Source organism: Monodon monoceros, unplaced genomic scaffold, assembly GCF_005190385.1.
Source record: "Monodon monoceros isolate NGI ecotype Baffin Bay Population unplaced genomic scaffold, NGI_Narwhal_1 Super_Scaffold_11, whole genome shotgun sequence".
NCBI classification, from domain to species: Eukaryota; Metazoa; Chordata; class Mammalia; order Artiodactyla; family Monodontidae; genus Monodon; species Monodon monoceros.
In genome coordinates, this window is record NW_021703767.1 from 2839002 (window position 1) to 2854952 (window position 15951).

Sequence of the window (15951 nt, forward strand, 5' to 3'; positions counted from 1 at the left end):
TGGTGTCCAGCACTGGGGCTTGCTGGCCGTTGGGTGGAGCTGTGTCTTAGTGTTGAGATGGGGATCTCTGGGAGAGCTCTTGCCGATTGATATTACGAGGGTCTCTGATGGACCACTGTTCTGAACTTGGTTCTCCCACCTCAGAGGCTCAGGCCTGACACCCGGCCGGAGCACCAAGACCCTGTCAGCCACATGGCTGGTGAGGGTCAACAACTCTGCTTTGCCCTCTGGGCTTCAGTTTCCTCACCCCTAAACTGAAGTCACTCTGGGCTTTCAGCGGGTCTTCCCTCCAAGCCTGCCCCTGTAGCTCCAGGCCTAAGGAGCTATTTGTCAGGTGCTTTATCATCTGCCCTTTTAGGGCAGGTCTCTGGCAGACCCCAAGGCCTGGTCTGGTGTCCTCTGACCCCAGGTGGGATGGGGTCCCTCATCCCCCTCTGCCAGAGCAGACATGAGGACAGCCAGGGAAGAGGCCACCCAGGAGCCCCGAGGGGACATGACGGCACAGGATCCGGGACAGGACTGTTACCCACCTGGGTTCTTGGACTCTTTAATCAATAGAAATTAGTAAGAGGCCAGACAAGAAATTCAGGCAAGGCTTTATTGGGACTCATTCTGTAGCAGGCGGGAGTGGAAACAAGTAACAGCTTCCCTTGCTCTCTCGCTGAGGAGGGGGTGAGCTGGTCCCTTAAGTGGGGTGAGGGTAGGGGTGGGTCCAGGGGTCAGGAGGGCTGGCTTAGGTGGTCTGCCCACCCCTTTGTGGTACTGTGTACATGGGGCATTTGCAGGACCCTGCTTTTGCTCCCAGCAACTCAGAAGTGGCAGTTGGCTTTTTGGTTTTTTTTCTATCTTGTTTTGTCCTTAATTTGCCCCAGCTGTGCTGTGCATGCAGTTATTTTTAGTCCCTTATAGTCTCTTTGTATCTGTTGCTTGAGAAGACGTTTGTCCAGGTGCAAGCACTGCAGAAAAGGGTCCCAGGTCCCAGTCCCAGCGTACCACAGAACCTTCTGCTGTGCTCTGAGCTCATTCAGCCCTGGTTGACCAGATACCCCCGTCGACCACAGTTCCCTAGGGGGTCTTTCTGGAATCTGGCTCTCAGGCCTCTTCGCGGAGCCTCCAGCCAGCCCCTTTGGGGTCTCTGCTGGACCGTGGGGTCTGGGGAGGGATGCTGGGCTTTCTCTCTGAGAACCTCCACCCTCAGTGTGGGCAGAGGTGGTGGTGAGACCCTGGTGACTTGTGGTGCCGCAGGTCCAAGTTCCTGAGCGACAAGTGGATGCAGCAGAAGGGCTTCATGAAGGAGGAGGACCTCTTGGTGAAGAAGCCATGGTGAGGACGCCTCTGAGCAGAGATGTCTCCCCAACCACACGCGTGTGGCTCGGGACTTGCGTTCCTGGTACCCAGGGCACGTGTGCTGTCCTGCACCTGGCTGGGCGCCCCTGCGGCCTCCCTGTCCTGGACTCAGCCTCCCGCCCACCCTCTTCTTGCAGGTGGTGGCACCTCCGAGTTCAGGAGCTGAGCCTGTCGGCCCCACTGACGGTGCTGCCCACGGTCACCTGTGAGCACACCATCGACATCCTCCGGGAGAAGGGCTTTGACCAGGCGCCCGTGGTGGACGAGTCGGGGTCAGTCTCAGCCTCCATCCCGAGCTCTGCCCTCAGAGGGCCCTGCTGGGCGCCTCCAGCCTGTGCTCCACGCTGCTCTGTGTCCGCGGTGCTGGACGGGGCAGCCCAGTGGACCCCACAGCTGGCCGGCTGACCTTGGTCACTTTGCACTCAGATGCTCAGAGTATTGGACGGCTGGTCCCTGAGCACCGGCCAGGATGGGGACTGCTTATATTAACCCTTTGGGCTTTAATGCCTTGGTCCCAGCCCATTGCACCCAGCATGTGCACAGGAGGCCGGTGTAGGGTCCTGCCCTGGCTCTGGGCATGTGCCTGACGGTGGAAGGCCGTGACAGACGTGCCCTGGCGACAGTGACCCACCATCAGGGCTCTCCCGGGACTGTCCCAATTCTAGCACCGAAAGTCCCATGTCCCACGACACTGGCCAGCTGGTCACCCTTGACACCTGTCAGAATGGAGGTGCCCAGAGGACTCACTGGTGTACCGTTGCCTGCACTGGACGGTCAGCTCCAAGGGCAGGGTGTTTGGTCACTGCTCGGCTCCTGCCGCACAGAGACCCTGGGCATAGTGGTTGATTCTAAGGAGTTCTGGGTTTGACCCTGAGGGTGGCTGCGCCGGACTCTGCTGTCTTGGCAGGGGGTGGGGTGGGGTGTGGAGAGTGCGGGAGAGGCACCAGCGCTGACTCCTGCACCGCCTCCGCTTCCCCAGGGTGATCCTGGGGATGGTGACCCTGGGGAACATGCTGTCGTCCCTGCTCGCGGGGAAGGTTCAGCCTTCGGACCAAGTTCGAAAAGTCATCTACAAGCAGTTCAAACAGGTACGAGCCTCGCGAGGCCTGAGAAGTCGGTGCTGAGACCAGCTCTGTCCCGGGAGGCGGGGCCACGCGTCCCTCGCCCCTGACCCTTGACACCACCCCAGATCCCATCAGACCCCTAAATCTGACAGTTCGCCCCAGCTTCACAAAGCGAGAAGCCCCAGGTGGGGAAAGGCCAGCACTGGTGAGGGCTCAGCCACGCCCGTACTTTGGCAACGCCTGTGGTCAGGGCAGCCCCTCTCCCTGGTCTCCTGGCATTCCGCAACCCCTTCCTTTCTCCTCGGACCCCCAGTGAGTGGGAGTGCTGGGTCGCTGGCTGTCCCCCGCTTGAAAGGCTAGCAGGTGGAGCCCAAATCTAGGAATGGATTTGATTTTCCTTTTTCCCCACCTCACACGTAGCCGAAATGTCACCAGAATCTGTGTGTTTCTCCCCATATCCGCCCCGCTGCCATCGCCTGCAGCGCGGTCCCTGCACGGCCCCTCACTCCTGGCCCTCTCTGCGGCTGGAGAGCCCACAGGAGACGTGGGTGGGGTCCTGCCCCTTCCTGCCAAGCCCAGCCGGGAGGGTCCCGGCCCTGCGACCCCGGCTGCCTCCACTCCTGCCGTCCACCTGCCCTGGTTCTCAGACGGGCCGGTCCCTTCCTGCTGCCTTGGCACCGGCCGTCTCTGCTCTCCTGCTCCCCACCCCCCGTCCCCTCCTCTCGGCCTCTCTGACCCCCAGGCCCCGAGCACCTAGCACACGGGGTGTGTTCTTGGAGCACTTATTGCCCCCCAGTCCGGTGGAAGCTCCAAGAGGCTATCCTGGCCCCGTGGCCCCTGAGTGGGGAGCACAGGGCCCGGCGTCACATGCCCGTGGGTGGCCAGCCAGGTTGAGCAGGGGCAACCTTTCCGCCCATGCCATTGCCCACCAGCATTTCTGGAAGTTTCTGCCCCTCCTCTTCCCTGCGTTGAGCTGAACATAGCGTGTCCCATTTGATGATTTTGAAATGAACAGACACCCGCAACACCACAGTCAAGAGTGAGCGTATCCATCCCCTCCCCCACTTCTACCCCGGCTTCCTCTCCCCTCCGCGCACGTCTATCCTGTCCCGTAGACTGTGCGCCCTCCCCGGGCTCGTGCGCATATGCAGCCCCACCGTGTGTACCCTTGTCTGGCTTCTTTCATGCAGCAGAGTGGTTTGTGCTTTATTTTCTATATAAATTTATTTTTTATTTTTGGCTGCGTTCAGTCCTCGTTGCTGCGCGCAGGCTTTCTCTAGTTGCGGCGAGCGGGGTCTACTCTTTGTTGCGGTGCGAGGGCTTCTCATTGCGGTGGCTTCTCTTGTTGCAGAGCACGGGCTCTAGGCGCGAGGGCTTCAGTAGTTGTGGCACACGGGCTCAGTGGTTGTGGCTCGCGGGCTCTAGAGCGCAGGCTCAGTAGTTGTGGCGCACGGGCTTAGTTGCTCCATGGCATGTGGGCTATTCCCGGACCAGGGCTCGAACCCGTGTCCCCGGCCTTGGCAGACGGATTCTTAACCACCGTGCCACCAGGGAAGCCCAGCAGAGTGTTTTGAGGTCCCTCCGAGGTGTGGTGTGCATGCTGTCCACCCCCTCCCGTGCCTGAGTCCAGTCCTGGTGTGTCTCTGGCCTCTCCTGCTGATTCTCTGCTGTGTGTGCCCTCCCCTCCCCCAGGGAAGAGCCGAGCGCTCTAATGTTACTGAGTCCAAGCTTGCTCTGCTCCCCGCACGACAGGCCAGTAGATCGGGAGACAAGGTGTCGAGGCTAGGAATACAACTTTATTTGGAAAGCCAGCAGACGGAGAAGATGGCAGACTGATGTCTCAAAGAACCGTCTTCCCGGGGTCTGGATGCCAGTTTCTTTCACAGAACAGAGAGGGGGAGGAGGTGGGGAAGTAAAGTAAAAAGGCCACAAGATATGCAAATGTCCCCTGGAATGGCCAGCCTCGGGGAGGGGATGTGTTAGCTTCTTCTTTCTTGCAGCCTCCCTGAACAAAGGCACTTGGGTTTAACATTCAGGCAGAGGGGCGGGGTTCCCCGAGGCAGGCTGTCCTTTTAGCGAACAAAAGCAACGGGAAGCAAAGGTTAAAGTAAAAGAAACAGATGCAGCCTGTAGTCAGGATTGGCTCTTCCCTGTTCCACTAGGTCACCCCCTTTAGTGGCCGAGGCTGACCTCCAGCTGCAGCCTTCCCCCGAGGTGTAGCCGAGCCCCAGTTCCCTGGGCTCTAGTGCCATCCAGGCCCTCAGGGGTCTCGACGCCCTGCCACCGAGATGTTGGGTGGGGCCGTGTGTGCCTGCTCTGCTCCAGGAACCAAGCGGTGGGTGCAAGCGGACACAGGACGTCCTTCAGCAGGGTCCCCGGCATCCCTGGTGCAGACAGGGTCCCGAGGAGAATGCGGCCCTGAGGAAACCTGGGTGGGTCCTGTCTCCTGGGTACACCTTCCGCATCCAGGGCTGCCCCTTCCTGCCGCCACGGGGGTCTGGCCGCTGGCAGTGAGCAGCAGGGGGAGGTGCCCATGGAGCTGTGGCGCCCCCTTTCCGCCCTGTTCTCCCGGCGGAGAGGAGAAATCCTGACCCCCGTGGTCTGCTGACCACGACCAGCGTCTGACCTCGTAAAGGCAAGCATGGGGGAAGTTGCTTCCACAGCCCGGGGCCGCTGTGTTGTGTACCGCTCGGCTGCACTAGTGCTTGGCGGGCAGTGGTGCCCAACCCTCCTTACACAGGTTAAGGCACTGCTGGTGCTTTTCCTCCCACCCCCGAGCTTGCGTCCTCTCCCAGGGAACTTGCTTCCGTTGCCAGAGCCGACCTAGAAGGGGTTCCAGTGGGGCTCACAGCTTTGGAGATCGCCTTGGGGTTTGAAAGATGGACCCAAGTGTCCTTGTTTTCTTTTTCTTGGAAGCTCTCATCGTGTGTCTACTGAGCAGATGGCCCAGAGTGGGCGCTCACGTTGCCCTCCCCTCACCAGGCCCTGTACCCCCGCCCCTCACCACACCCTGTACTGTCACATCTTGCACTGATGTAGGATTTGTTCCGATGGATGGCGAATATTACGCTGTTCGTAACTAAAGTCACTAGTTTACTGAGGGTTCAGTCTTTGGGTTCTATAGCTCTGTGGGTTTTGACAAATGTACAGTGACCTGTACCCATTAGAGCATCGCACACAGTAGTGTATGTGCCCCATGTGCCCTGGATCCCTGTACCCATTCCCCACTGCCTGAACCCTGCAACCGCCAATCTGACTAGTTTTGCCTTTTCTGGAAATTCATAGAGGTGGAATCATACTGTGGGAAGCCGTCCTGCTGGCTCTTTGCAGAGTGATACATACGGACTCTTCCAGGTCATCCAAGTGTCCTTTCACGTACGGACTCTTCCAGGTCATCCAAGTGTCCTTTCACGTGTGTCAAGGCTCGTTCAGTTTCTAAGTCAGCAAGAGGCTCCAGAAGAACCTTCTGGAGGGACGCCGGCCCCTCCTGCTGCCTTGTGCTCCTTTCCTCGGGCTCCGGCCAAGCTGGGCTGCCCTGGCGAGCGCTGACCACGGCTTCCCTTCCAGATCCACCTGACGGACCCTCTGGGCAAGCTCTCGCACATCCTGGAGATGGACCACTTCGCCCTGGTGGTCCATGAGCAGATCCAGTGTAAGTGGGGCCCTCTGCGGGCTGTGGGTGGGGGCGTGAGCCCTGTGGGGTGCTGGCCGCCGGGCCCCCGGCCCAGGCTTGTGTGTGCGCTTTCCAGCCGTGAGCGCACAGGGCATCTGGAAGCTGGAGAAGCTGATCCCCAGCCTTGGGTGCAGATCTCAGAGGGACCCCGCTGTGGGCCAACCTGGGTACCGGCTCGCGGTGAGATCACAGGGCTTTATAGCCTGCTCACAAAGCCCTTCCCGGACCTCCTGGCCGCATCTCTGGAGGCCCGGGATGTTATTCTGGTGCCGGGAGAGGACGAGGGTTATACAAATCCCGAGAATTGGGGTCGGTGGGGGGGGCCTCGGAGCCCGCCCTCCCGCCCGCCGAGGGCTGGTCCCGGGGCCTGGGCGCCCCCACCTAACCCTCTCCCATCCTCGGTTCCTCGGCGTGGGACCTGGCCTTGGGGGTGGGGGGGGGACCTGCAGGTGTGTACGCCCCGCCCACCCCTCGAGCTGGGGAGCGGCGCTGTGGTCAGCATCGCAGCCTCCAAGTGCCAAGGAGGGCGTCCAGGCCCGGACCCCGAGTTTGGGCTCCCCTTCTTGTGTCACACACTCGCGTTTGAACATCTACACACCCTGACGTGGGATCCGGTTTCAGGGTCTGTAAATAAAGTTTCCTTTGACACCGCCCTGTCAGAAAGCACGGTCAACGGCCGCTTTCGTGCTGTGTGGGCGGAGCTGAGGGGTCATAACAGAGACCCTACCGCCCTTTACAGAAAGTTTGCTGACCCAGCTCTGGCCAGTCTCCCGGGGGACCTGGAGACCGCTCTGACTGCCCGCCCCCGTGGGGCTCAGTGCTCCAAAGCTGCCCCTTTGCCTAGAAGCCCCTCATCTCTTCTGGGTGCCCCTTGCTTTTTCCTGAGGTGCTCCGAGCCGGCCAGTAGGGTGCCTGGCCTCTCTGTGTCTCCAGCAGCCCACCCTGTGTGACCTCTGCCCTCAAAGGCGTGAGGGACAGACAGGGAAGCGGGGTCTGGTGGAATGGGGTGCGACCTGGGCATTTGCCACCGGCTGCTCAGCTCTGCCCGGCCCGCTGTGTGCTTCACAACAGCTGTCAGTCAGCGTTCCCCGAAGAAACAGAACTAGTAGGATGTGTGTATACAGAGATTTGCTCTAAGGAATGGCTTATAGCCTGGCAAGTCCCAAGACCTGTGGGGCTAGTGGCCAGGTTCAAGGCCCCAAGAGTCAATGTTTCCGAGTCCAAAGCCGGACATTTCCATCTTACTCGCGTTGGGTCAGCCCTTTTGTTCTATTCGGGCCTTCAACTGACTGGATGAGGCCCACCCACACTGGGGAGTGCAATCTGCTTTACTAGGTCCATCCAAACAAGAGTTGATCTCATCCAAAGACACCCAGAATGTTCGCCCAGTATCGGGGCACTCCATGGCCCAGTCGAGTTGAAATGTAAAATTTACCATCTCCATCACCCTCTCTGCCCTTGGGCGGCAGGGCAGGGGGCCAGCGGCCTGCATCCATTCTAAGCCTGAGAGAAAGGCATGGGTTTGAACACAGAACTGTAGGCCAGAGATGTGATGAGCCGGTGGTGTTGGGTGTGAGTAGGATTGGAATTTCATGCCACAACTCGGGCCTTGGGCACCAGGGGCGACCACCGGCTGTTCTGAATGAATGTGACCCTCGGGCGTCCCTGGTGGGCGTGGCTCAGAGGGGTCAGGGCCCTGCTGTCTGCAGCTTCGCCCAAGTGGCTTGCGTTGGGAGGGGACGGCACTTGTGCTTGGGCCGCCAGGGCACACAGGTGCCCGTGGACACGGGGCATCCTCCCCGCACACCCCCGCCACCCTGTGCCCGGGGGCGTGGCCGCCTCAGATCCGCTCCGTATGAAGGCCCCTCTGAACCTGCGGCCTTGTCCCCCCTCAGACCACAGCCACGGGGAGTCCAGTAAGAGGCAGATGGTGTTCGGAGTCGTCACTGCCATCGACTTGCTGAACTTCGTGGCCGCCCGCGAGCGGAACCAGAAGACAAACTCGGGAAGTGGAGGTGCCGGGGCCGCAGCCCAGCTCTGACTACCCCCCAGGGCTGTGTGGCTGTTCTCTTTTGCTTTCATAAACATTAAACAAACAAACACGTGATTTTTAGCCACCTGGCACTGGGCATCACTCTGTCACAATGGGTTTCAAGGATGCTTACTGCTTAGCCCGGGCCCAGCAGAGATGTTATAGGTCCCCGTCATTAACACTTGGCCACCTAAATGAATCTATATATGATTTATTCGATTAGATGTGTTTTTCTTTAACTAACTTTCTCTTAAGATGTTTCAGCAAGCAAATCTTTTCAAAGAGAACTCAGCCAGGCGGATGGACCCCTGCCGTGACTGGGGTAGGGGGACTGAAGACAGAGGCCGGTGCCTTTCCCAGGAGTCCAGAGGGGGGAGCAGGAGAATGGGGCCCAGGAAGCGTGCGTCGGCGCTGTGGCCCTTCTCCCAGCAGCGTGGTTCACCTGGGCATGGGTTGGTTGGAGTGGCTTGAGTGTTTGGGGTTTTTTGATTGAGGTGAAATCCACTTAACCTAAAATGATCAATTTTCCAATGTGTAATTCAGTAGCGTTTATTAGAGGTCGTCCAGCCCCCACCTCTGTCGAGTTCCAGAACATTTCATCCCCCCATTAAGCAGTCACTCCCCTCTCCCCTCCTCTCCTGGCACCCACTACTCTGCCTTCCATCCCCGTGGCTTTACCGTCTTGGATATTTCATATAAAAAGAATCATACAATCTGTGGCCTCTCGTGTCTGGCTTATTTCCCTTTGTCTGCTGTTTTTGAGATTCATTCACTGCCGCATGGATCCGTGCTTCATTTTTGTGGCTGATCAGTATCCCTTATACGGACAGACCACGTTTCGTTTGTCCCTCATCAGCTGACGGGCATCTGGGTTGTTTCCACTCTTGGGCTGTTGTGCCTATAGTAGTGCTACGCACCTTCGTGTACAGGCATTTGTTTGAACACCTGTTTTCAGTTCTTTTGGTTCTATACCCAGGACTGGAATTGCTGGGCCACGTGATAGTTCTATGATGCATTTTTGGGGAGCCACCAAACTGTGTTCCACAGTCGCACCATTTTACATCCCCACCAGCAGTGCAGGAAGGTTCCAGTTGCTGCACATCCTCACCAGCGCTTATTTTCTGCGTTTTGTTTTTTATAGCCGTGATAGTGGGTGTAAAGCGTTATCTCACTGTGGTTTTGATTTGCATTTCCCTAATGACTAATGATGTTGAGCATCTTTTTATGTGCTTGTTTGGTCATTTGTGTATCTTCTTTGGAGAAATGTCTATTCAAGTCCTTTTGCCCATTTTAAAATTGAGTTGTTTGCCTTTTGTTGTTCAGTTGTAGAAGTTCTTTATATATTCTGGATACTAGAGCCTTATCAGACATGTGATTTGCAAATATTTTCTCCCATTCTGTGGGGTAGCTTTCCTCTTTCTTGATAATGACCTTTGGTGTACAACAGTGTTTTGTTTTTGATGATGTTCAATTTATCTGTTTTTTCTTTTGTTTCACTGTTGGTATTCTATCCTTGCCAATCCAAGGTCATGTTTTCTTCTAAGAGTTTTATAGTTTTAGCTTTTACGTTTAGTTCATTGATCAATTTTGAGTTAACTTTAGTACATGGTGCGGGGCAGGGGTCCAAATTCATTCTTTTGTATATGGCTGTCCATTTGGGGAACAGACATTCTTTCTCCATTGAATGGTCTTGGCACTCTTGTGGAAAATCAGTTGGCCATAGATGTATGGGTTTATTTCTGAACTTTTGGTTCTGTTCCACTGGTCTATATGTCTGTCCTTGTGCCAGTACCACACTGTTTTAATTACTGTAGCTTTGTAGCAAGTTTTGAAATCAAGAAGTGTGAGTCCTCTGGATTTGTTTATGTTCAGTATTGTTTTGGAAATCGTGATGTATCTTTCTTCATGTTTTTTGTGCTTGGAATTCTTTGAGCTTCTTGGGTTCCAGTATCTGGTTTGTAGGAGTTCCAGAAAAGATGAAACAAGAGAGAAGGAAATCACCAGTGAAATAATTCAAGAAACTGTCCCAGACTGAAAGACACGAGTTTGTAGGTTGAAAGGTTCCACGTAGTACCCAGCACAACAGATGGAGAAAGACCCACACAGGGAACATCATCGTGAAATGTTAGATCACTTGGGACAAGAAGATCAGAAAAAGTTTCCACTTACGGGTGGGGAAATCCAGCTCACAGAGAGAGTCTAGGGAATGAGACGGGGATCCAGCTTCTCCATCTCTAGCATGTGGAGGCTGGGAGACAAGGGAGCGAAGACTCAAAACATCTGAAAGAAGGGACGTGGGCCAGAATCCTGGATGCAAGCACGCTCTCCCTTAACCCTGGAGGGAGGCTGTAGACGTTTCCCCCGAGGCAGGTGGCCTCCGGGCCCAGGGGAGCACTGGAAGATGCACTACACCAAAATGAAGGGGGAAAACAAGGGCCCCAGCAGGCCATCAAGACGGGTACCCCCAGAGTGACAGGGAACAGGGCTGGGCAGCCATAGATATTTCGATAGACGGACACAGCGTGCAGGACATGCTGAAGACGCAGCCCTGAGGGCCCACTCTTGTTTCCTAAACGCCGGAGACGGCCCCTTCCAAGGCCTCAGACCACGTGGGCAGGCCAAAGATTCGACGGGAGAGGCCACCGTCCCTCAGGAGCTTTCTGGCGGGGCTGGGCTGTGTGGACGGGGTGCTCACAGCTGCCTGACCCTGTCCCGGCTGCCGCGCTCCATCCATCTTCCGGGAAAGGCCTCCTGTCGTGGACGTGGCTTCACTCCTCTGTAAAGAGCCCCGGGTACAGCTGGGTGTGCCTTTTGGGAATGGCCAGTTTCTTACTCGTCAGCTATTTGTCTCTAAGACCGAGGCTCCTTCTGGGTGTTCTGCAGCCCTGGGCCCCCGGCAGCCGTGAGCAGGCCACTCGCCGCTGTCGCCCCGGGGGCTGTGCGGGAAGCCGTCCCGGTCCCCACAGACAACCCGGCAGGCGGAGGCCTTCCCCACCGGGTCCGAGGAGGGCCTGGGACTGCACAGAGCTGGCGGGAGATGTGCTCTGACCTCAGGGGGGCTCATTTGATGATTTGACTGAGGATGGGGAAGTTTTTTCAAAAAAGTATTTTTCAGTAGAACTGTGGTAGGACAAATAAGAAATATCAGGTCCTAATCCCTGGAACCTGAGAATGTTCCCCTCTTTGGAAGTGTTTGCAGGTGTGATGGGGCGATTATCCTGGGTCATCCAGGTAGGCCTAAAGGCCCTCACGTGTGTGCCAACAAGGGTCCGTCTAGGGGAGAGGTGAGCGGAGACCTGAGACTCACGGACAAGAGGAGGAGGATGCGGCCGTGGAGACAGAGATGGGAGGGATGCGGCCACAAGCCAGGGATGCCTGGAGCCCTGGAAGCTGGAAGAGCCAGAAGGACCCGCCCCCAGAGCCTCCAGAGGGAGCACGGCCCTGCGACCCCCTGATCTCAGACTCCTGGCTTCCAGACTGGGAGGGAATGAAGGTCTGTTGCTTTCAGCCCCGTTTGTGGTGCTTTGTTTCAGCAGCCCCAGCGTATCGGTGGAATCATCAGATTATACTCTTGTGTTTGACTTCCTTCACTCAGCATAATATTCTGATTTTAAGGGACTATTTCAGACAAACAAACGGGAGGAAGGAAAGAACAGTAACCGCCCCACTGAAGAAATAAAACCTCACAACGGCAGCTGGGGCCCCGCGTGGCTTTCTGATGGTGCCTGTGTCGTCTCGCTACACACGCGTGTGTCCCTAGATGGCGTGTGTTACCGGTATCATAGGTACCGTCGTGCCGCCAGCCTTTTCTGCTCAGCTCCGCGCTCTCAGGATGGTGTGTGTCGATGGTGCCGCACCGGCTCGTCCACTTCCGGCCGTGTCGTCTTCCCTCAGACCGCTTCGCCCACGCACACGGACGGGTGTTTGTTTCCCGTGCTTTACTGTGACACGTGATGCGGCTGCGGCCACAAACATCTCTGAACGCAGTGGCTAAACCTTACAGATCACTATTATGAACTGGCCATTGTTCTAAGCATTTCATGTGTATTCACTCAGTTTAAGTCCCGTGATTTAACCTCTAGACTTCTATGAGAGAGAAAGACACTCATTCCTCTGTTGCAGAAGCCACTGTTACTTTGGGTCTGTGCTACTTACAGCTGGGCCCGACCCTCACTGGGATGCTTAGGCAGGAGGAGGGGGGCTGCTAGGAGTGACGGTGTCTTCAGTTTTTCCAGAGATAGACGGCCCTCCGCCCCCCACCCCGCATTAGCTAGAGCTGGTGTAACAAAGTACCCCAAACTGGACAGCTTAAACAACACAAATTAATCCTCGCACAGTTCTGGAGGAAAGAGGGCCAAGATCCAGGTGTGGGCAGCGTTGGTTCCGTCTGGAGGCTTTTTCCTAACTTCTCGGGGTTTGCTGGCAACTCTTGGGCTTCCCTGGGGTGGAGAAGCATCACCTTGACCTCTGCCTCCATCTTCACATGGCGTCCTCCCTCTGCATGTGTCTCTGTTTCCAAGTCACCCCTTTTTATAAGAACCCCAGTCATCAGGTTAGGGCCACCCTAATGACCTCATCTTAATTAACTGCATCTATCTATAACTACCTCATTCCAAATAAGGTCACATTCAGAGGTGCTGGGTTAGGACTTCAACCTATGAATTTGGAGGGGACGCAGTCAGCCCCCGACGCCCCCGACATAACCTGCCCTCATCCCTTTGTTGACACTTCTGACGTCATACCCGACACTTCCACTTGGATCCTATTGGCTGATCCAGCTGCCATCACACAGGGTACCTTTGGGGGAATTTGAAAAAGGCAATCCCTCTGCTAGATGCAGCCCTGGGGGCACACAGCTTGGCAAGGCGACAGTGCCTTTGTGCAAATTGGAAAAATGGTGAATTAGTCCATCGCTGCCATTTCTCCAGGCAGACCCAGGACGCAGGCCTGTGCTGGGGACCCTCTAGTGTGAGCAGAGGTCGGCCTGGAGTCAGCTAACCTCTCCACACCCTCGCTCTGGCCACAGCAGTATTAGCACAGGAGGCTGCCCTGCCCACTGGCCTGAATGTGGGAACGTGTCCCACCTTAGCTGCAAGGGAGGCTGGGCAGTGGAACATTTATTCCGTGGCCACAGGCTCAGCTTAAAATGGGGGGGGGGGTGTCTAAGGAAGTCCTAAGGAAGAAGAAAAAATAAAAGTTGGGTGCCGGTTTCAATTTCTGCCATACCCTCACCCCTTCCCAAGGTGCCCTTTTTAATGAAAACCCAAATGACAGAGAGAGCTGGCTCAGGACACTGGTGTCCCAGAGAGCAAGCAAACGGATGGAGCTCCTTGGGTCCAAACCCGTGGTCAGCCCACGTGGCTGGTGGGCCCTCACTCCCCCGAGCTGGGGTGGTGGACACGGGTCATGCCTGGCCGTGCCCAGCAGGAAGTGGGTCTTCCTGGGTTGTGGATTGCCTCATCTCATGACTCAAGTCCTGGGGGGAGACAAAGCCCACCTCCCAACCTCTGGGCCGGAAGCGCCAGCCACTCCCGCACCATCCCTTGCAGCTAGGGTGCAGGCCCCCCGACATGCCTGGAGGATGAGATTCGCCACCCCGACCAGGTCCGGGGCCAGGGCCACCAGGAGGGAGGAGGGACGGCGAGCCTCTCTGCAGGGTCCGGCCGGCATGCAGAGGGCAGTGCCGTCCCACCCACTGGTGGCAGCAGCGTGGCCCCCTCCCCATCCCTGGTGTGACCAGCCATGGGTGGGTGGCCAGCCTGAGCCTGGCCCTCCCACTTCGTGGCCATCAGTCAGGCCCCCCTGACAGTTCCCCTTCGGCCGAACAAGCCGCGGGCTGTGCCGGTCGCAGCAAGAGCCCTGAGCAGGGACATGTCCCCTCCTCCGCCGCCAGGGATGGCTGGGTTTTCATCCCGCCCTCATTCTCCCTCAAGCTGAGCGCACAGTGGGTTCCAGAACCCTTCCCGCTTCCCGGAGCCAAGCCAGCTGGAGAAAGCAGCAGCTGTCCTCCGTGGCGGTCTCGGTGGTGCTGGGAAGACTCCTACCCCCGTTAATAGAGCTCTTCAGCTTGAAATACTGTCAGCAGCCCCGCGCTCCTTAGGAGACGTGCCTCCACGTGTACACAGAGACCTGCAGGCTCACAGCGAGGCTCTTTTTTATCTACCAAATCGGTCAGCATTAGAGAGGAAGCAGTGGGAGGTGCTGGGCATCCCTGCCCACCTGGCGTGGGCCTCCACCAGCTCCCGACGAGGGCAAATCAAACCGGGACAACCCCTGGGGAGGGCGGCTTGAGAGCAGGAGCCTTAAAATGCTCCCTCATTCACTCACTCGCTCACCAGATAGCCACTGAGGTCCCACCACTGATCAGGCACCGGGGCCTCCCTGCTCGTGGGAAGAATCAAAGAAGAAATAAAACAACTGCAAAGGTGATCTGTGCCACCAGGAAAAAGCAAGAGACCTATGGACGATGGATAAAAAGTGCCATCTATACACGTGGTAGAATAGTATTTGGGCTCGAAAAGGGGCATCCTGACACATGCCACAACGTGGGTGAGCCTGCAGACATTATGCGAGTGAAATCAGCTGGTCACAAGGACAAGTACTGTACGGTCCCTAACTCACAGAGGTCCCTAGAGGAGTCAGATTCATAGGGACAGAAAGTGAGAATAGTGGGGGCCCGGGGCTGGCGGGGGGCAGTGACAGGGAGCGAGTGTTTAACGGGGACAGAGTTTCCGTTTGGGAAGATGAAATAAACTGTGCACTTAAAAATAGTTAAGATGGTACATGTTATGATATGTGTATTTTACTACAATTTTTTTAAATTTAATTTATTTTTGGCTGCTTTGGGTCTTCGTTGCTGCGCGCAGGCTTTCTCTAGTTGCGGCAAGTGGGGGCTACTCTTCATTGCTGTGCACGGGCTTCTCATTGCAGTGGCTTCTCTTGTTGCAGAGCATGGGCTCTAGCTGCGCAGGCTTCAGTGGTTGTGTCGCGTGGGCTCTAGAGCGCGGGCTCTAGAGTACAGGCTCAGTAATTGTGGCTCGCAGCTCAGTAATTGTGGCTCGCGGGCTCAGTAGTTGTGGCTTGCAGGTCCTAGAGTGCAGGCTCAGTAGTTGTGGCTCATAGACTCAGTAGTTGTGGCACACGGGCTCAGTAGTTGTCGCTTGTGGGCTCTAGAGCGTGGGCTCGGTAGTTGTGGCTCGTGGGCTCAGTAGTTGTGGCACATGGGCTCAGGAGTTGTGGCTCACAGACTCAGTAGTTGTGGCTCATGGGCTCTACAGCGTGGGCTCAGTAGTTGTGGCTTGCGGGCTCAGTTGTGGCATGTGAGCTCAGTAGTTGTGGCTTGCAGGCTCTAGAGCACAGACTCAGTAGTTGTGGCTCGCAGGCTCTAGAGCAGAGGCTCCGTAGTTGTGGCTCATGGGCTCCGTAGTTGTGGCTCATGGGCTCAGTAGTTGTGGCACGTGGGCTCAGTAGTTGTGGCTTGTGAGCTCAGTAGTTGTGGCTCATGGGCTCTAGAGCGCAGGCACAGCAGTTGTGGCGCATGGGCTCAGCTGCTCCGCGGCATGTGGGATCTTCCCGGACCAGGGCTTGAAGCCGTGTCCCCTGCGTTGGCAGGCGGATTCTTCACCACCATGCCACCAGGGAGGCCCTCACCGCAATTTTAAAAAGAAAGAAAACGCAAGGAAAGGGTTGAAGATCTCTGGGAGGCAGAGTGGCCGCGTTTCCCAACAGACTGGCAGGGCTGCCCGGTGGACAGCAGGGGAAGAGCCCAGCAAACTGAAGGTACAGAAGGTGCAAAGGCCCTGGGGCAGGAGATGCTCTCCAAGTCAGGGCATGGG

General features: G+C 56.8%; 1 protein-coding gene across 2 annotated transcripts in view; it reads left to right on the top strand.

Moving 5' to 3' along the window:
• Window positions 1–8835, top strand: part of CBS (cystathionine-beta-synthase) — a 30975-nt gene extending 22140 nt beyond the window's left edge. The window contains exons 12-16 of one of the 2 annotated variants that reach the window (XM_029214668.1): window positions 1246–1323; window positions 1485–1619; window positions 2327–2435; window positions 5979–6063; window positions 7980–8835. In XM_029214668.1, coding sequence (XP_029070501.1) covers window positions 1246–1323; window positions 1485–1619; window positions 2327–2435; window positions 5979–6063; window positions 7980–8125 — 553 coding nt within the window. In that variant the 3' untranslated portion in view covers window positions 8126–8835. Of the gene's footprint in view, window positions 1–1245; window positions 1324–1484; window positions 1620–2326; window positions 2436–5978; window positions 6064–7979 lie in introns of those variants that run through there. The other variant, XR_003792361.1, reaches the window with a different exon arrangement.
• Window positions 8836–15951: the final 7116 nt, after the last annotated feature.